Here is a 20,139-nt window from a genome sequence, read left to right on the forward strand (position 1 = left end):
GCTGCTGCCTGGCTAAGAGGAAGCGATAAAGCTTTGGTAGAAGCAGTAAACCCTGCTTCCCTAGCCTTCTACCGGGCAGAGGGGCTTTCCTCCTCCCTTGCCCCAGAGGCAGGGAGGAAGGGTGAGGCTGTAAAGCTGCAACCCTCCTGGGGGGTTAGGGCCTCTCCCCAAAGCTAGCCAGCCAGCCAGCCAGCCAGCCACACACACACACACACACACACACACACACACACACACTCATACACTCAGAGCAGCCCTGACCCCTTCCCTGCCCACTGCCCACTCCCCAGCTCCAGGTGTCTCTCTCCAGTGTCACGTGGAAAGGCCTAACTCTGTACCTTTTGCTTTCACTCTGGACTGTGATTAACTTTTTATTTTGGAAAATTACTTTATTATAGATATAGATATAGATATGTATGTATGTATATATAAAAAGATTCCATTTCATTTGTAAAATCTTATTTTTTGCTTTTTCACTTTTTCTCTTTTTTTTCCTACACAAAATGATGAACGAGGTGAAAGGAGAAAATAAGTTACATTACAGTTTCCAAGATGGTTCTCGCTCTCCGCTGAAGATGGGCCACTGTCAGGGCTGAAATGCACTCGCCGTCTCAGCTTGTGCTTTGCAGGAAGAGGGGATATAACTAGACTGGTTATTTTAGGTTAAAATAGCCAAGAGACAGACGCCCTCGCCTCAAAAATATTCTGAGACACATAGAAGTACAGGAAACAAGTCTCTTCAGTCACAAAATGTCGTACATCTCGCATATACTAGATTCAATTAATTTAATAAAATAGAATATACATAGAGATTCTGCACAAACGTATTGCTTTCTCCCAGTAGCTCCTGGTGTTGGGAACCTCAGCTGCACTGGGCCTTTCTCTCTCTGTCTTTTTCTCCTCTCTCTGCCCTGAGCCAGGCTGGCCAGGGCTGCTGCTTTCAACGCTCTGGAAATTCTGCTCGCCAGTTCCCAGCGCCACTGAGGCAGGAAGGAGCTCCTCCTTGGAGTCCATATAGAACATTTTTTCAGGAACATAGCCCAGGAGGAGGAGCTAGGATTTGGCACCCGGTGGAGAAAGGTGAAGGGGGTAGTAGGGCAGGACTCAGGGGTCCAGGTCTGCTGGGTCAGAGGCTAAACCGGAGAGACTCAGCACGTCTTTCTTTGGGGGGGGCGAGGCAGCCATGCTGTCAGGGGGGCCGGACGCCGAGGGATCCTTGGAGTCACTGGCCGGAGCCCTCCGCCGGAGGCAGACGCCTGGGCTAGATGGGGGCCGAGGGCCCTGACTCTCTGGGGGGTCTATGGAGATACTAGGTGGGCTGAGTTTTTTCTTGGGCCGGCTTCCAGGCCCCCCAAGAGGCTGACCACCAAGGCTAGAGGGGTCGGGCCCCAGGCTGGGCTGGGAGGCGCTGTCCAGGCAGCTGACAGCAATGGAGTGCCTCCTCTGCTCGTCCAGCCAGGAGGAGGGCCTGCGCCGGCCGTCCTGGGCCTCCACACTGTAACACTTCTTCAGGTCCCGTGGGGACAGCGGCGCCTCCTGGCTGCCCCCCGTCAGGAGGTCTCCCGAAAGCCAGCTCAGCTCCGTGTCCAGCTCTAAGCTGCTTCTGGTCTCTGGGGCGCCCTTGCTGCAGGTGGGCTCTGAGCCTGGGCAGGGGGCTGGCGGGGGCGTGTGCTTCGAGGTCTTGCTCTGGCGGTGGGGATGCTGGGGCACCTGGGTGCCCAAGTGGCCCCAGAAAGAGGAGGCCCGGGCCAGAGGTGGGGAGGGCCCACTCACCGCAGACAGCAGGTCTTCCCGGCTGCCCAGGCCCTGAACGTCCAGGGAATCGGTCCTTATTGCTGCCTGTTCGAGGTGGGGGGAGAGCTCAGCCTAGGAGCTTCCACACCCCCATGGACTGTTCCCATCCCCAACCCCCACCCCCAAGCCGGATAACCCCCTCCCCCTGCAGGCCCACCCTAAGCTGGAGTATCAGTACTTCTCTCTCTTGCTGGGAGAAGGGGGCCATGTGCGGTTTGACGTCCGTCGCCCACCATGCCTGCTCCCCCGCCCCTCCTCCTGCTCCCACCCCTCCTCCACACCGGCAGGAATCACTCTCTGAAGCTCCCAACCCTTGGGACACCAGAAAGCACTGGGCCAGCTCTGCTCCCCAGCTGGCTCCTTCATGCCTCCCAGCCTTCACACAGGCTCGGTCTTTGGCCTTGAATACCCTTCTCGAATGACAAGCACCCCTCAACTTTGTGGGCTCAGGTCCTCCTGGGATACAATGCCTGACAATTTCTCTCTCCATGTTAAAATTAACCCATTCTTCCTCTTTGCTCCCTGCCGTGCCGCACGCATGAGCATCCCAGAAGCTGTGACATATTGCTGCAATGGTCTGATGGCATTTATGGCTCTGACATCAGACTGTGAGCTCCAGAGAGTGGGGGCTGTGGCCCTAGGGCCCGGCACCCAGGGCATGGGCTGTGGTCTCATCACAGTGGGGTCAGACAAGCTTCAGCTCTGTGCCCCTGGAAGGTGGGCCCCAGGCATGGCCAAAAATGGAGATGACCCAATACATGCCCTGTGTCCCTTGGCTAAGTCTAGAAATACAGAGAATAATTGGGAGGTGGCTCTGCGCTAGGGAAAGGGAGTCCAGAGACCTGGGTTTTCCCACCAACTTGACATGTGTCCCTAAGCAGCCATGGCCCCCTCTGGTCTCCAGGCCTCCTCAGAACAGAAAGGAGAGGGATGCACACACCAGAAGGGCACAGACAACTTCTGCTTTGCCACTAACTGTGCCCTTGGCACCTAGAACAGCCTCTGGACCATGGTCAGCACACAATAAACGTTTGTTGGAAGACTGAAAAGTGGCAACTCAGTTGTCACCAACAGCCCAGCATTCCCGGCAGAGAGGTCACCCCCGGGCCCTGGCCCAGATCTCCACACCAACTTACTTACCTGGCGCCTTAGTGGCCTCTGAGACAAAGGGGAGCGGCCTGGGGGGGGCAGTTTGGGGATGGTGGCCCAGGTGGGGGCGCTGTGGGGCTGGAGCAGGTGGGGTGTGTCTTTGGGAAGCTGCAGGACATAGCTGGTGTCTGCTGGCTGGGAGTGGACAGACAAGATGGAGCCTGTGTGCAGAGAGGGCAGGAGGAGAGAAAAGGGCTGGCCGGCCAATGGTCTGATTCTTACCCGAGTCCCTCTTTTCCACTCTCCCATCGGGGCCTCGACTCTCACTGCAGACTCCTCGCCCAGCACTGAAAACCACTCTCCATGGGCTGGGGGTCTCTTGGAGCTCGGAGAAACCTCTTTTGCTGCCTCAGTGCCCCTCCCACCCAGGTCAGGACTGGGCTCAGGCAAGGATGGGGTCTCCCTGTGCGAGCTGATCAGCCCTTGCCTGAGCCCTGGTACCTGACTGAGCTTTGGGGAGTCCCCAGCTTCTGCGTCCTGGGGACCCCTTGGCGGTGCTCCCATCCCGGCACATGTAGCTGTCGTTGGGCAGAGAGTGCGTCCGGCTGACTCCAGATTTCCGCACAGTCAGCAGGTCTGGTCCCAGTGCCAGGGGCACTTCCTCAGGGTGGGGCTTTATCTGCAAAAGGAACAGGGGAGGGAGGTGGGAAAAAGAGGGGCACCCGGATATCCGGATTGGCTAACTGAGGTGGAGCTGGACAACAGCATCTAGAAGCACCCCCACCCCAGGCTCTGGTCCCATCCCCTCCCCTGCAACAGGGCGGTAATGGGATGAGTTAGTCGGTGGGGGGAAAAGGGGCAGACACATGGATGAGCCCCTCAGCACAGCAAGGAAGCAGGTGGGAGGAGGCCCAGAATGCTATCTAATTCCACATCATCTCAGAGCCTCCTGGTGGGGATGGTGGAGGGGTGAGGTGTCCAGAAAACGGAGAGCACCCCCAAGGTCCAACCCAGCAGGCGGTTCAAGAGATGGTTCTCAGGGCCCCATTAAGAGGCCCTGGAGCAGCACGGTGGAAGATTAACAGCTAAAAGCACCTCCCTATTGCAGGCACCGGGGTGGGGGTGGAGAATGCGGAGGACCTGCCCAGTGAGCAAGCAGGGATTGCCTACAGAGCCCAGGCTGTTTACCGTCCAGTTCTCTAAGACAGCCCCAGCGCTGGGCACGAGCTGGGCCCATGCGGGTTCAATGACAGGTGAACACTAGGGAATGTCAGCTGACTCACCCACCTGTCCCCTCTCCCTGCACCTTTTAATTACTCAGCACCTCTGGCAGGTGGCAAATGGGAGGTGGGGGACAAGGTCTGAATATGGTGGCTTCAGGTCCTCCTTTATTGGACAGGTTGGGGGTGGGAGTGGGGTTTTTTTAAAATATTTTTTGTCATTTATTTTTTTATTATTGTTTTTTAATTAAACCCAAGTTAGTTAAGATATCGTGCAACAATGGTTTCAAGAGTAGATTCCTTAATGCAAGGGAGTGGGTTTTTAAAATTTGCTTCCCAGAAGGTTTCTCCATCTCCCTGTGACCCTTTCCCTCCTTGGGGTCCCTTGTACCCTCCATTCCTAATTCTCAGAGAGGCTGGAGGGTTCCTGTCTCCACGCAGGCCCAGCCAGCTAAGCAGCCCCAGTAAGGGCCATTGGAAAAGTCAGGATCCTTTGCTTCCTCTCTCAGCTCCAGGTTCCACTTCTGCCAGCCACCCCAAGACCCCCAGGGACCCCCAGCCTATGGTCAAGACCCTGTCCCAGCTGAGCCTTGCTGTGGGGATAAGGAGCCCCTGTCTCTTCTTAAGTCCCAAGAGTAGGGGTTAGGCAGGGAGGAGGGGGCTGGGCAAGGGTAAAGAAGCTGTCCAAACACAAAGAATGCCCCCCCCCAACATGGGGACACACAGGGACAGCGACGGAGGACACAGGGACAGCCCCCAGGTACAGAAGGGCATGGTGGTAGCAGCAGAGACGTACGCGGCTCTCACCCAAGACGTGGAGGGGAATGGCCCATGTTTCAGGTAGGCGAGAGGAGGGGTGTGGGGAGGGGAAGGGCTGGCATGCACAGGCTCCAAATACAGAGACTGAGTCTACATCGAGGGGGCCAGCCTGGCGCCACCTCTGTTTTGGGCATTTTTGTCCTGGGAGTGGGGATGAACTCTCTCACGCCTGCACCTCTGGGACCTGGAGGCCCCAATTTAATCTTATCTCACGTCTTTGTCCACAGTGGGGACCTGGGAAGACCTCTGGAAGCCTGGAGCACTAAGCGCCTGCTGGTGGGGATGCCTCTGATGGCAACGAGACAGGAGGGGGGAGGGATCTGGAGCCCTGCAGCCAGCCCAGCCCCTGGGGGAGGCTGGGGGAGCAGTGAGGAGCCGTGTGTAAGTACATTGCTCTCCAGGGCACTAAGTAAGAGTGTGTGAGTGTCATCAGGCAAAGAGTCATCCGTCAGAGCTAGAGAGCAGGACGGTTCAGACACAATCTCTGACGTCAGAGACAGAGCCTCCATCTCAGCTAGAGGGATCTAGACAGGGAGAGAGATGATCAGGCGTAAGAAACCAGGACAGAGCACGCGCTCACGGGTGCGCGCGTGCACACACACGCGCGCGCACACACACGGAGCCCCCTCCTTTTCACAAAGCACGGGGTGGGGGAGAAAGGCCTCTCTTCTGTCTCCCCACCCCTCTCCCAAGTAAACCGACAGCGCCTCCCCCCCCCCACTTCGAACCCCCGCTCTGATCAGAGAGGCTGCGGCAGGCACTGAAGAGCCAGAGCAAACACCGACAAAGCAGGAGAAGCAGAAACTTATTCTAAAGATACCCCAGGAGCCTCAACAGCCCCCTCCCACACCACCACCCCCAAGAGAGGAAGCGGGGAGCAGGGAAGGCTTTCGACTCTCATAAAGATGATACCAGGGGAAAAAAAATGAAGAAAGGCCAGCAAAGCGCTTCTCTCTGCTCTCAGCACAGACAGAGCCGCGTGGGGGGCGCTGGGGACAAAGCCGCCAATCTGATGACTGTTTTCTGCCTATTCTCTCTGCTTCCAAAAGCCTGGCAGGACTTGGCCTGCCCCCAGATTTTGGCTTCTCCCCTCCTGGGTCCTCCTCCGCCTGCCGGCAGCTTGCCCGCCCTCTTTAGCTTGGGTTCTGAGAGATGCTCTCCTCCTGCCGCCACACACGAGCAGGCTGGCTCACCAGGGATCTGCAGGGGAATTTCAGTGCCTGGGGGAGGGGAGGGCCATCCCTCCCTGAGGAACCATCCGCCTGATCACCCCATCGCGTCCTCTTCTCTCCCGGTCCCTCTGCCCCACGAGCCTCCTTCAGGATGTGAGGCCTTGGGAAGGGATGTGCTCTCCCGCTGATCATTCTAGGTCATTGCCATGCTAAAGTGCCTGTAGCCTATCTGAGACTGAATCCCATGAGCAGTCGCCTGGAGGCAGGGTCTCTTCCACTATGTGCGGATCACTGTTCATTCGAATCAGGCTACAGGTGTCCCAGGTGCTGGGATCTTGTCTTCCTTCCCCTCCACCCAACAGGGTCCGTGGAACACTAGGCTTTTCTATCTCCTTCTGACACCCATCTCCTTGCCTCCACTTCAGGTCTACCAGGGGCACCTGACCCCTGACCTAGGAGGGACAGCAGGGTGCTCTGCGAAGTAGAGGGGGTCAGGGGCAGCCAGACAGGTGGAAAGGTGGGCAAGAGGTGAGTAGGAGAGCCCCAGAAAGCAGAAAGGCCACGTTTAGAGGGGACTGGGGGAGAAACTCACGCAGAGCCATGGAAAGGGGCTGGGCTGGCAGGGACGCCCAGTTTTATTTCATAGCAAGGTCCCCGGAATCCACTCTCAGCTAGGACCTTCCATCCCCTCTCAGGGCCAGGTTGGAAACCACTGGCGACTGAGGCCACTCATGTCAAGTGGGCTCCATGGCTAAAAAACCCACCAAAGGCTTTGGGGGTGGGTGCTGGACATAGGGAAGAAGCAGACTGTGGCCTAAAACATATCGCTCAGTGGGTTCCCTGGCCACCTGCACTATCCCCAAAAGCCCTTCTCCCCGAGATTTGGCACCTCACTTCCTCCCCCTACTAAGGTCCCACTACCAGCTTGTCTGCCCCAACCTCTCCCCTTCTTTGCGTCCAGGTTCTTTCTGATGAATGCCCTCTGCAAGCCCCTCCTCTATCTATCCTTCACCCTGGGCAGTGCAATCTTAGCATCCCTACCTTTCAAGTATGTGTTTCAGAGGTTGATCTCAGGCTTGTACTAACCCCTGGCTGCCTCCCGCCAAGCCCAAAACTCAACAGAGGCCCTGAGGCTGCTCTTTCTCCAGAAACCCAATGGGCAGGAAACACCCCCGCCTCCCCAGAAGCACAGCACAGCATGGCACAGCCCGGCACGGCACGGGGACACGGTAACCTGCGGGTCGGAGCCGCCCAGGCTGCGGGCGGGAGGCAAGGCAGAGGCCTGGCCCCCAGGGCCCGCCAGCTCGTCCATCAGCTTCAGCTCCCCCTCCAGGGAGCCCTGGATCAGCAGGGATATGGTGTCAAACAGCTGTCTGTCCTGGGGAGGACCAGCCCATGAGGGGAGCGGGGTTCAGAGGGGCAGCAACAGGAAGTGTTGTGGCAGGGGGATTGACGAGAGACACCGAGGGAAAAAAAGGAAGAGGTAACACATACATACACACACACACACATGCGTGTGCACGTGTGCACACACACACACAGAGACAGGAGAAGGAGGAGGGGATAGGACGTAAGGGAGAGAGTTGTGGGAGGAAGGAGAATGGGAGCCAGAGATGAGAAGAGCTCAGGAGGAGAGAGGGAGAAGCAAGGGAAGCGAAGATCGGGAAAGGATTGAGAGATGGAATCGGGCAGGCGGAAGGGTGGGAAGGAAAGAGGTTTGGTAATTGGGCAAGGGTAAGAAAGAAACAGGAAGGAAACAGAAAACTTAGCCTTGAACCTCAGAGCCGAGAGGGGGACGCCGGCTGGGCTGGAGGCGCAGGGTGTGGATGAGCCAGCATTTGCTGGTGGCTCACTGGGGTGGCCTCTGGGCTTCGAGTGAGCGCAGCCGTGTCTGGGGGCGGGCGGGGGACTGCTTGCCCCTCAGCATCGAAGCGGGAGGGGCAGAGGACCTAGGCGGGGCCCTGGGTTCTGCCGCGCTGCCCGCTCCCCGCATCCCCCCAACCTGGCCACTGGCCACCTGTCCCGTGTCCCGTGAGCCCTCTCGGCAGGGGCGGCTGTCTGCTCACCGTGGGGTGCTCCAGGGAGAGGCGTGAGGCCGCGGTGGGCTTGGGGCTTTCGGGGCCCTCTACCCCAGGCCAGAGGAAGGGGCTGCCCAGAGGTGAGTGGGGCTGAGGGCTAAGTGTCTTCATCTCCAGCTCCAGCTCGGCCTCCAGCTCGGCCTCCTCTTTGGCCTCCTTGTTGCTCTCCTCCAGGTGCTTCATCAGCACAGCGATCACCACGTTGACCAGCACGAACTGGGCTGTCAGCACGAAGGACACGAAGTAGATGGGGGAGATGACCGTGTTGTAGCAGGTGGACTCCTGGTCGCAGTCCCGGAGGGTGTCCTGGGGGCAGAGAAAGCATTACACGCTGTCCTGGGGAGAGGGGGTTCCAGGCCGTTTCCGCACGAGGGGTAGAAGGTCATGTGCTTGCGTTGGGGGGCGGGGGGCAAGGTGTGGGGCTGTGTCGCCGGGGCCAGCCCTGGGAGGGACCCCGCTGGGGTGTGCCCTCACCTTCATAATGCCGTTCCAGTTGTCCCCCGTGGAGACTCGGAAGAGGGTAAGGAAGGCCATGCCAAAGTTCCGAAAAGTGGCATGCCGGCCCAGGCCCTCGCAGGGGTGCGTCTCATCACACTCTGGAGGAGGAGGGAAGGGGAGAGAGGGGCCCGAGTTAGTGGGGGAACCCCAGGGCCTCGAACCCCGGGCTCCTCTACCCTCCCCATCCCAACTCACCCAGGTCTCCAAAGAGCTCCACGCCCAGAGCTGCAAAGATGAAAAACAACAACATGAAGAGAAGTCCCAGGTTCCCCACCTGGAAAAGAGGAAAAGAAATGGAAAAGGTGCCACCAGATGTCCCAGCCGGCTTCCCTGTGGAAAGCACCCCCTTGGCCCCATGGGACCCCTGTGCCCTGCCCCCACCTCCAGTTACCTGAGGCAGGGCCTGCATGACTGTATCCAGCAGCGCCCGCATGCCCACCGCCATCTTCAGCAGCTTCAGCACTGGGAACAGGACACAGTTGTGAGCAGGACCCCCACCGGGTCCCAGGTCACACAGCTGGTGGAGCCAGGGCCAGGGTGGGGGTTGGGGTTGGGGGGAATGGCCTTCCGGGCTGCTGGAACTCTACCCCAGCCCAGCCATCCCCTCTGTCAGAGGCTGGGAGAGAGACCCATGGGAACACACACCCACCCACCCACCCACCCACACACACACACACACACACACAGAGTCCCTGGCCAGCCACAGAGACGACCCTTGCTATCCCCACACCCCTGCCCCGACCCTGGGGCAGGTGCATGATGGGCAAGAAGCTGGGCACCGACCTCGGGCGATGCGTAGCACCCTCATGATGCGGATGATGGTGGGGTTGATGGGCAGCGAGGCATTGACCTCGATCTCCTCCAGCGTGATGCCCATGATGGACAGCAGCACGATGGCCAGGTCCAGCTGGTTCCACCTAGAAGGCCCAGGACACGGGTCCCTGAGTGGGGGGCGTGGGGGGCACCGCGGAGGAGGGGGCAATCATGGTAACACAAGCTGCTGCAGAAAGGAGGGTGGAGGTCAGCCAGTCCCACCTCCCCATCCTACAAAGAAGACCTCGCTTGACTGGTCACACAGCCTATTGGTGGCACAGGTGGGGCCAAGACTTTAGCTCGAGGACCTCTGCCCTTCGTGTGTATTCATTCTTTTTTTTTTTTTTTGGTAAACAGAACACAAGCCGGAGAGAAGAGAGAGAGGGAGACCCAGAATCTGAAGTCTACTCCAGGCTCTAAGCTGTCAGCACAGAGTCTGATGGCGGGCTCGAACCCACAGACCGTGAGATCATGACCTGAGCCGAAGTTGGACACTTAATTGACTGAGCCACCCAGGTGCCCCTCTTTTTTTTTTTTTTTTTTTTAATTTGGCACTCATAGGCTGTTTACCAAGCACCGTTTTAAGGGCTTGACAGATAAGAACTCCCAATCTTCACTTATCATTTCTCATTTTACAGATGAGGAAATTGAGACACAGAGAAGTCAAGTCACTTACCCAAAGTCACCAGCTTCTAAGCGGTAGAGCCAGGATCCCAATGTGGTCCAGGCAGGCTGGCGCCAGGCTCTGTGTTCTTAAGCCCCAATCTGGGCCACATGGACTTCCAGCTGCCAATGGCCCCCAGGCCCTGTCTTGTCAAATTCCTTCCCTCCCTCCCATCTCCCAGGCTCTGGATGGCCCCCTTTCCCCCTTGCCATCAGCCCTGGGTAGGTCCTAGAATGGAGGCTGAACTTCGGGTGTCCTGAATGGTTTTCAGGTATTTCCCTGGGAGACATACCATTTCCCCACTCCCCTCCCCAAGCCCCATCTCCCCGTTACCTGTCCTGGAAGAACCGACGAAAGCCAAAGGCCACGAGTTTGAAGACTGACTCCAACACAAAGATGATGGTAAAGATATAGTTGCAGATCTTCAGGGCCTCATCCAGGATCTGGCAGGGATGGGGGGGGGCCGTGGTCGATGCAGGGTCTCCTAAGGCCCAGGGGTGATGCCTGCCCCTCCCCATCCATCACACTCCAGGGATCTGGGAGACAGGTGAGTCTAAGGGGACCTTTCTTTTCTGTCCCTGCCATGATGGCCGACTGCTGGCTGCCACACCAGGATAGAAGAGGGTCCTCCTTCACAGCCATGAGCTTAACTTTGTGCTAAAGGATCTCTCTCCTTGAGGGATGGTGAGGAGATCACACAAGAACGTGCCAGGAGGCACAGAATGCTAGAACCTGGAAAGGGCCTTGTGCATTATGAATTCAACTACCCCATTTTACAGATGGGGAAACTGAGGCCTGGAGGACAGCTGACGGTGGTTGACTTGCAGAATGGCAGGATCATCGGTGAGTTTAGAGCTGCACATTCACTAGAATCTAAACTCCAGGAGGGCAGACCCTGGCTTTCACGGGTCTGTCTTCTTTATCATCAAAGAGTATAAAGAAGGAAGCACGTGGCCAGCACTCAGTAAATATTTGGTGGGTAAAGAAATCAGGTCCTCTCCTTCCTAGCTGCATGACCTTCATGTAGTCGACTAACCTCTCTGAGCCTCAGTGTCCTCATCTGTAAAACCAAGATGATCCCCACTTCCAAGGGTCACTGCAAGGTGTACAAAAGGGTGCCCAGCACTTGCCTGAGGCACCCTGGCCCAGGCTGGGGTAGCCTCCCCCTGCAGTCCCACACCTGGAGGCAGGACGCATGCCTACCTGGGGCTGCTGGTAGTGCTCCATGGCCATGGTGACTACGTTCAGCCCAATGACACCCGTGATGAAGAGATCCAGGTAATGGCTGGTGCACATGTGATGGACGATGAGCCGGAATCGAGAGTAGTCTGAATAGTAGGGTTTGCACTGGGCCTCTGGTGGGGTGGGGGGGGGTGGAGGGAGAGCAGAGCAGCCGTCGGGCCCCTGCCTACTTCGCCCCCTCCACCCAAGTCCCTCACAGCCGCCAGCCTCTAATGCCAGAGCTGAAACATTCCGGTGTCATCCGCATCTTCACCCTCCACGCACTGCCCTTCTGGCAGGGGTTGGAGGGGGCTGGGGGAGCTCTCCCGCGTCCGCCCTCCAAGCATCAAGTCTACTGGCTACAGTCAGGTGCAGGAGGGGTCAGGACATGCAGAGCTCCCCACCCACATTAGACACCAGGTGAGCCCCCTCCCCAAGGCAGCCTCCCAAGTCCGCCAGCCCCTCAGCATGCCCTTGACTTGGTGTTCCGCGGTGAGGCCAGATCAATAAGATGAAACGCGACCGGTCTTATCAGGCTCAGAGGACGCTCCATCCAGAGAGAGGCAAAGGCCCTCACTCTTTCACCGAGCTCAGCACCCCTGAGGGGAGCTGAGCAGATTACATGAGCTGAGATTTGGAGATAACACCGGAGATTGGAACTTGGACATCCTCTTGGCCGGCCGCACTGACCCACCCTGAGGGCCTCCAGAGGGGCAGGGCTGGGGCCTCCGGTGTCCTCCTGGGGTGGGGGGCAGAGGGAAAGCCTTGGGGCTCCACTCTTCCCCAGACCCCTAGGGGAGGGCTCCACCTGAAGGACGCACCCAGTTTCTAACGAGGCAATGCCCAGCCTGCTCCTGATGGCATCAGGCTCCAGGCTGGGCTGGAAGCACTGTCTGAGATCTGTCAGAGGCATATTTCTCGTGTAATTAGTGAACCACTTAGTTATAAAATCACGGCGCCAGAAGGTTGGCCTGCTAAGCAGGCAGAATGAATCTGGGGGCAGGAGATTGCAGGGGGCCCCTCCTCCAGGTGCTGAGGAAAGGCCAGGCCAAGTTGGGGGGATAGATGTCATCTGGAGGCGGTTGACAGATTGGTCTCCCCGGCAGCCACAAAGAAAGGAGGCGCCCCACGGGGAGGCTCAGGGCAGCCTCAGGTCCCAGACAGCCCTTCCCCCTCAGAAAGCCTAGGGCGGAAGCAAGCCAGCCAGCAAGGCCTGTGAGGCCTGTGCCAGGGGGTGGCTGGCTCAGGGCAGCAGGAAGCTTCGGGTCCAGGCCAGCTCAGTTATAGGTGTCCTTCCCCATGCAGAGGACTAGTTCACAGAGAGGTAAACTGAGTCAGGGGGTGGCCTGGGGTGGGCCCCCACCAGAGGCCGAAGGAAGAAGAGTGCCCAAGAGCTGCGCGTTCAGCCTCGCCTGACGCCACTCTCCAGCATCGGCCTCCATGTGTGGAAAACCAAGAGGCCGAAAGTCCTGAATGTTCCGGGGCGCCACCACAGAGCGGGTGCGCCAGCGTTTTGTTTTCAGAGATGGGCCAGCCAGCTGTGGCTTTGTTAGCTCGGGTGGCCCTCCCGATCCCCAGGACAGGGTCGGAGTGGAGAAGCTCAGGACAAGAAGCTCAGGACATGAGCCACGGGTTATCCACACTGCGATCGTGGAGGGTGGACCCGGCGAGCCGGGCCTCTTCCTTCCTTCCTTCAAGTACCCACAAGAACCAGAGGGTGCTAATCGCCCTACGTGGCCTTGGCAGCTGGAATACTGTCTCTGCGTTAATCTCCATAAGTGCTGAGAGCACCCGATCCATTATGCTAAAATATGAATGGAGAATTAACTAAAATGTTTGAATACAATTAGGTTAGAAAAAGCAGCTCCTTATTAGCCCATTATTCGCAAAGATGGTGTAGAGGAGAGGCGGGGAGAGTCCCCCTAGTCTATGTATGCAGCCCCAAACTGAAGGGAGCTACTGTCACCACCTCTGCCTTCTGGACTTGCTCTGGCTGTCGGAGGGCAGGTGGGCTGGGATTAGCCTGGGACCCTCCTCCCCACAGCCCAAAGGAAAGGTGGGGACAGGGCTGACTCCAGGCATCTGCTTGTAGTGACAGGTGCCAGGCCCTTGGGGTCTGCCACTTGAGCTCCAGTTCCAAGCCCAGAGCAGCAGGTGCCGAGGCTGCCAGAAATCCCCCTTCACAGCACAGGTCCAAAGAGTCCCAGGGCTAATCTGATCAGCATGTCCTTGGTCACACCCTTTGTTTTACAGAGGGAGAGAACGAGGGGCAGCTTAGTAAGCGAGCTGTCCACACATTGTGAGGCCGTGACGGAGCCAGGACCCGAACTCCCAGCCCCAATCCCTCGCCTGCTGCCTGGTGGGTTTAGACCTAGAAGAGTTGGCCCGACGGCTCTCACTGGTAGGCTCTGGATGATACCAGCCCCCTGCCTGAGCTCCGAGAAGGAGACGTGTCCAGAAGGAGCCCTGGGTAGGTCTGCTGCTCCGAGAGCTCCGGCCACAGCCCCTCTCCCTGCCCCCCTCACCAGTATGAGCTGCCTTAGGCGGAGAAAACGGCACAGAGCTGGGCAGTAGGAGGAGGGCACCTTCTGGACTGCCCAGCCCCCAGCCCGGGGCAAGAGCTAGGAGAGGAGCCAGGCCGGCACAGCTGTGAGTGAGGGCAGCAGGCGCAGGTGGTTAGTAGAGCCCAAGGCACAGCCAGGGCAGAGGGTGTGCAAGGAAGAGGGACAGGGAGGAGGCGAAAGGGAGGGGTCCCTCCCAGGGACACAGGCCCCCTGGGGCAAAGGCCACACCTTCAGCTGCCATGGACAGGCCTGATCACTGGGTCCCAGGAGAAGGAGAGAGGATGAGTGGGTGCGAGTGCCACAGGTGGCCAAGGGGAGCGCAGCTGGTGCTCCAGGCTGAGCAGTCACCTGGTGGCCCCAGTCCCTTCCGTTCTCTGGGCTGGACCCAGGTGTCCGGTCAGGCCCATTCCCCTGACCATCAATGGCACTTCCCTTCTACCTTTCCCTGGGTTCTGGCTGGCACCCTCCTCTGGGAACAGCACGGAGGGAGAGCGGTGCTGGCCAGGCCATATGGTGCCTGGGGGTTGGATTCCAGCGGCCCCAGGCTAGGGGCATCACGCAGTGGGCCATCCTGAGCATCATCATCACCATCTCCTAACAACTGATTGGAAATGTGGACTTTCAGGTCCTGCCCCAGACCAGTCCGAGAGACCTGCTAGGGCCGTGCCTAAGCAACTGTGTCTTAATATGTTCTCCAGGTGATTCTTACACGCACGGAAGTTTGGAAAGCTCTACCGGAGGCCACACAGAACACCAGGTTTGGGAAAGAGGGATGTGGGGAGATCTGAGCCCCGATTAAGGGTCTCTGAGTCTTCATTACCAGCCAGAAAGGTAAGACATCAGAGTACAAGCCTATGTGTGTGCCAACAGGAGCGTGGCGGAATGTGATTGGAATGGGGGTGCGGGGTGAGGGTAACAGAGGTATTGGGCATTGAGTGGGTGTGTCAGGAGGAGCTTTGGGCCCAAGAGAGTCTGAGTGTGTTAATTCCTGGTGGAGAAGCCTCCGTAGGCCAGCCCCATGTGAGGACCATACTGGGCAGGATAGGGTAAATGTGTATGTATGGACACTTCGGTGTACAGATCAGGTGACCCCATAAGGGACAAGCTGAAGGCACTTCCTCCCACTCTCCCTCACCCCTAACACATCAGGAATTTGCAGTACAGCCTGACACAGAGACATGGGACCCAGGCAATTCAGACACAAACCGGATAGAGCCTCCTGAGCGCCCAGATGGACCGACTCTCAGTGCCAAACACCATACATAGCTCGGCACCATGGGACAGGAGACATCAACCCTCACTCAGGGATGGCCTCCCAAAGCGAGGCTAGGGGGGGTCCCTGAGCACCCACAGATCAGGTAGCCCAACCCCCAGGGGACAGCGCCTGTGGGGGTCTGGCTTCCGGGGGAGCATGGGATGGTGGAGAAAGTCACAGCCCAGTGGTTCCCAGCCTGAAGCCTCAAGTTCTCTACAGCCCAAGAAGGGAGCCCCATGGGGGTCCTTAACGTTCTTTTCAATATTTCTAAAAGCTTAAAAGAAATCATACATAGGCCTATGTGAAGACCCCATGGACTAATATAATGGCAAAATGGTCTTTCTTCACTATCATTCAGCGTGAAATCTTCTGCAGCTCAGAAGCTCTGGCTGGCAATTAGATGTGCCTCTGATTAGTAAAAACAGTGAAACAAAGTCATTATTGAAGTGCTCGAACTTCAAAGACGCTCCCTTAAAATGTGGGCTCTGCGGGAGGAGATGATGAGGGGTGCCCTTGGGGGTGAACAGGTTGGGAACCACCTGGGAAAGACATCAGAGGGTGGGGTGAGGCCCCGCAGCCTGTCAGGGGGTCTCCAAGCCTTGGACCCTCCGTCAAGGGCCCGCGTTGGGGGAGCACTGGGGCCGGAGGATCAGGGGAGGGCAAGCAGGACCGAAGCCATCCCAGGGGACATGGCTCTCAAAGACGAGGACCCAACTCACTCCCAAACTTTTGGCTTTTGGGGGGCGAGAAGCTTGTGGCTAACACAGGCCTCAGATTCCCGATCCTGCTGTCAGAAGCGATGACGTGGCCACCGCGATTACTTGACTATTAATGAGTCTGTTCAATTATTCATTGTTACATTTTTAAAACAAATCCTTTCCCTCTCTGCTCCTCTCATCCTGCCTTGCTTGGATCAAAGTCTTCCCTTCAGACAAAAGGAGACGAGGGTGAGATTTGCAGCTCTAATAATCGAACGGTGTGACACGGAGGAGGAGGAGCAGGAGTGGGAATGGGGCAGCTCAGCCCTTGGAAGCCTTGTGGGAGAAGGAGGGTCGTCCAAGAGGTGACGGAGGAAGGGGCGTGCAAGGCCCTCAGCCCCCCATCCAGTGTAGCACAGGCCTATAGGATGACACAGAGCCCGGCGGCGCCCAGGGGACCCTCACTCCCTCACCCCAAGAGGACGGAATCAATGAGCCCCGAAGGAGGGAGCAAAGAGGACATCCCGGCACGCATGAGGCGGGCCTGGGGGCAGGTGGGGCCTGACTGCCCCCGGGCCTCGCCCTGGAACCCACAACCCCAGACGCAGTACCTGGCGCCGCGCTGGATGGGCTGCCGGAAGCAATTACATCGTCCAGCATTAGATCTAAAAGAACGAAACACGACATTGGTCACTGGCCGGACCAGGTGGGCTGGGCAGGGCCCCCTAGAAGCCGCTCGCTCCCCCTAGGGCTCCAAACCTCACTCTGCCTATGCATGGGGTGTGCTGAGCATGGGTGGCTGGTCCCGCGTGTCCAGCCCCAAACCCCAGGCCCAGAGCGATTGGGACAGCTCATCAGGGTCATAAGGGGCAGAGAGTCGGAGGCACGGGGAGGGACAGGCAGCCTGTCATCACAACACACGTCCACTCCTACCCGGGCCTCGGCCTTGGCACCACCTGAGGTAGCTACAGACCCCAGAAGGGGAGCCAGCTGGTCAGGCAGGACCACAAGTGCCTCTTGCCAAAAGAATTCCATGTGCAGATGCCCCGCTGAGCAGGCAGACTGCAAGGAGGGGGGCGGGGGCGGATGGAGCAGGGGTGGGAGCGTGGCTGCTGGGGGTGGTGTGCCTGCTCAGCTTCAGACATCTACACAGAGAGCCCAGCGGGGGGCCCCTACCCCAGAGTTGAGCAAGGGGCCTGGGGCACGGGTGTCGAGGACGTGAGCCGTGGATAACTGTACCACCCACCCACTGCTGTCCAGAGGCCAGTATCTCCCCGCCTTTGGTCCTGAGCAGCCCCCACCTCCCCTCGAAAGAGGAGCTTTGGCTCTGTCCCTCCATTGCCCAGCCCCCCACCCTCCCACAGCCCCTCCCCTCGCTCCAGGTGTCCCCCACAGGTAGCAGGAGATAGAGTCACGGTGAGAGTGGAGCGGGGGAGGACCGTAGCCCCTAACCCATTTGGTAGTACTCACATTTCAACACACCAAAGGGAAAACTCAGAGCACTGCACACATCTTATTGGCGTAAGGAAGGCAGTGTGTGAAAGGGTGCGGAGAAGGGAACCCCGCAGACCAAACAGAGACAGACACACAAAGGCTTAGAGAAACCCACACAGAACGACACTCAGTGAGACGTGGGCAGTGACTGAGAGAGAGAGTCACAGAGATTACTGAGTACCAGACAGACGGACAGGAATCCTGAAGACAGGGAGACAGGTGCAGACACACCTGGAGAAACAGAGGGGCTCCCGTGCCCGTTACTTCTCTCAAATCCTTCCTGGAATCTGAGTCTTTCCCTTTAGTCCTGGCCCTCCCCTGGGGTAAGATTGTGAGGAGGGGTGGGAAGGGGGGCTCCCCCAGCCCAAGCCAAGAGATGTTGGAGATCACAGGTGAGAGGGCTTGGGGGGGAGGGTGTCTAAGGCTTAGAGTTCCTATAACTTCAGACCTTCCCTGAGCCAGGAGAGATTTTTCATGCCCCCCAACCCCCACAGAATTGGCAAGGAAAAAAAAAATGACAGCCAGGAAGCCAGGGACTTTCGTTGGAGATAGGGAGAGAGTGGGTCTGGATTCTTTCATGTCGCTTGTCCATTTGTAGTTTCTGCCGAGGCCTTGCTCAGCAGCTATACACAACAGGCAGGCACAGGTTCAAGGTGCTTGCTTCCCAACCCTGGAGCAGGCACGTCTGGAACCTGGGCCAATCCCGGGGTCTCTGGACACCGGCAAGCGGCAAAGTGGCATGCTCCTCATCCCCGAGAGACGAGCTAGAAGTCGTGCATCAGCTTCGACCTGGCATCTCGTCTGAGGAGTATGCTGCTGAGAGCCGGGGAGCCCCTTATGGTGGGGGTCGCTCCCCTCCCCCATGGGGCTGAACTGGTCTGCTTCATGCGTGCTCTAGAGGCTGACATGCTCCCGAGGGGAAGGAGGAGGTGAGGGAGGGGTGGGAGCATCTTCTCCCTGCCCCCAGCCGCAGCCCCTGGTCCCCTTGCAGTCACAAGGCCAAGGTCAAGCACGACTCAGAGAGATGTGGAAAGACTACCGACCGGCCATCTGCTTCTCCTTACTCCTTCTCTTTTTCTCCAGTCTCCGCAGCCGCTTCTCCTCCCGCCGCCGGGCCTCCTCCTCCTCCTGGTGCTGCCGACACTTGTGGAAATTCTCCACCACCACGCCCACAAACATGTTCAGGACAAAGAAGGCCACAATGAGCAGGAACGAGATGAAGTATAGCAGCATCCAGGGGTTGTGGTTCATGATGGGCTGGTGGGGATCAGGAAGGACAGGCGGAGGCATCAGCCTGAGGACGCGTCAGACCTGTCTCAGGGGCCGCCCCATAGCCTGGGTTCCTTGACACAGGCTCTGCAAACTCGGTTGGCTACAGGACCCCAGCAGGTGCTAAGAATGCATGGGAGGGGTAGGGACTGTGGCAAAGGAGAGGGTAGATCTTTTAGCCCTGAGAGGCAGCTGCGTCCTTGATCCAGGTAAGTTCCTACCTGGATGGAAAGCGAGCCCTGTGTTCCCAGGCCCGACTCCAGATTTTCACATGAAATCCACTGGTGTTTAAAGGTTTGCTACTAATTCAGAAATGTGCAAACATGTTGCAATCCAGTACCACGTGCCAGGATATGGCCCTCAGGCTACCAGTCAAAGCCTCTGCTAATGGGGTGATGCCTCTTGGATGGTATTTTGCCCATCGGCCTTGCACTCTTTCCGTCCCATGCCTGCATCCCAACAGGCCTTGGTGAGTGAGCCGAGCCCAAAGATGGGTCCTGCCCACCTCGGCCCTACCTGTTGGTCCACGCCCACGGCATCCAGCCCGTCGTACATGATGTCCACCCAGCCGTCCTTGGAGGCCAGCACAAACAGGGACATCAGGGCCTTGGGGGAGGGGAGGAGGAGAAACCATCTGAAACCTAGGACATGTGGCCAAACCGCTGACCCCCTGTTCCCAAAGCACCTCCTGGCAGCAGCTCAGGGAACCCTAGCCTTTCACAGGTCAGGGCCCGAGTCACACTCTGGGCCCTAAGAGAGCTCTCTGTCCCGGGGCTGGCATGAAGCCAGAGAAGCCATGGGGCCTCTGACCTCAGCCAGGTGGAGCAAGAGACACCAGAGCCCTGGAAAATCCAGAAAGCCTGGGCTTGGAAACCACACCAGCAAAAGGGAGTGAGATATTTCATTTTCTATGTTTCTCCACTTCTGCAAATACAGAGTAAGAAAAGGCAGTATCTCGAGAGTGTAAACACGCCACCGTTTTGTTGCACCCTTAACTACAACTCTCCGAGGAAATACCTTTACAACCCATTTACCAGTTGATGGAATTGAGGCCCTGGCAAGTCAGTTGCCCTGCACGCGTCACAACGCACACACCCGTGACCCCTCCAGACTCCTGCTGCCACCCGCACCCCCGCCCCCACCCCGGAGCGTGGAGCTCACCTGGCCGAGGTTGTCAAAGTTGTATTTGTGCCGAACCCACCGGTAACTGGCTTCAGCGCAGTCAGACTTGTTGGTGATGTTCCTGGTGTCCTCGCCCTGGCACACGAAGAACTTCCCTTTGAAGAGCTGGACACAAACATCCCCAGAGACAGAGCCAACTGAGCTGTGGCCACAGGAAGCCCTGAACTCACCAGCCCTTGCTCTTGCACACAAGCCCCAGGGCCTTAGGCCTCTGGGATCACCCTGAGTGAGGACAGGGTGCTCAGACAAAGGGAGACACCGACAGGAGCCTCTGCTGCCCTGGGCACCCCTTCCTCTGGACTCCTGGGA

General features: G+C 58.1%; 1 protein-coding gene across 23 annotated transcripts in view; it reads right to left on the reverse strand.

The window, feature by feature from the left end:
* Positions 1–751: 751 nt before the first annotated feature.
* CACNA1G (calcium voltage-gated channel subunit alpha1 G) overlaps positions 752–20,139 on the reverse strand; it is a 61,064-nt gene continuing 41,676 nt past the window's right edge. For 3 of the 23 annotated variants that reach the window (XM_029927340.1, XM_029927342.1, XM_029927338.1), the window contains 16 exons: positions 19,810–19,935; positions 19,165–19,254; positions 18,444–18,636; positions 16,497–16,550; positions 11,351–11,502; positions 10,481–10,590; positions 9,454–9,587; positions 9,062–9,132; positions 8,866–8,944; positions 8,647–8,768; positions 8,161–8,478; positions 7,329–7,472; positions 5,312–5,446; positions 3,385–3,562; positions 2,935–3,104; positions 752–1,839 (listed from right to left, as the gene is read on the reverse strand). In XM_029927340.1, coding sequence (XP_029783200.1) covers positions 1,105–1,839; positions 2,935–3,104; positions 3,385–3,562; positions 5,312–5,446; positions 7,329–7,472; positions 8,161–8,478; positions 8,647–8,768; positions 8,866–8,944; positions 9,062–9,132; positions 9,454–9,587; positions 10,481–10,590; positions 11,351–11,502; positions 16,497–16,550; positions 18,444–18,636; positions 19,165–19,254; positions 19,810–19,935 — 2,811 coding nt within the window. In that variant the 3' untranslated portion in view covers positions 752–1,104. Of the gene's footprint in view, positions 1,840–2,934; positions 3,105–3,384; positions 3,563–5,311; positions 5,447–7,328; positions 7,473–8,160; positions 8,479–8,646; positions 8,769–8,865; positions 8,945–9,061; positions 9,133–9,453; positions 9,588–10,480; positions 10,591–11,350; positions 11,503–16,496; positions 16,551–18,422; positions 18,637–19,164; positions 19,255–19,809; positions 19,936–20,139 lie in introns of all 23 variants that reach the window. The other 20 variants (XM_029927356.1, XM_029927353.1, XM_029927350.1 and 17 more) reach the window with 13 other exon arrangements.

The sequence above is a fragment of the Suricata suricatta genome, chromosome 17 (genome assembly GCF_006229205.1).
Source record: "Suricata suricatta isolate VVHF042 chromosome 17, meerkat_22Aug2017_6uvM2_HiC, whole genome shotgun sequence".
Classification (NCBI taxonomy): domain Eukaryota; kingdom Metazoa; phylum Chordata; class Mammalia; order Carnivora; family Herpestidae; genus Suricata; species Suricata suricatta.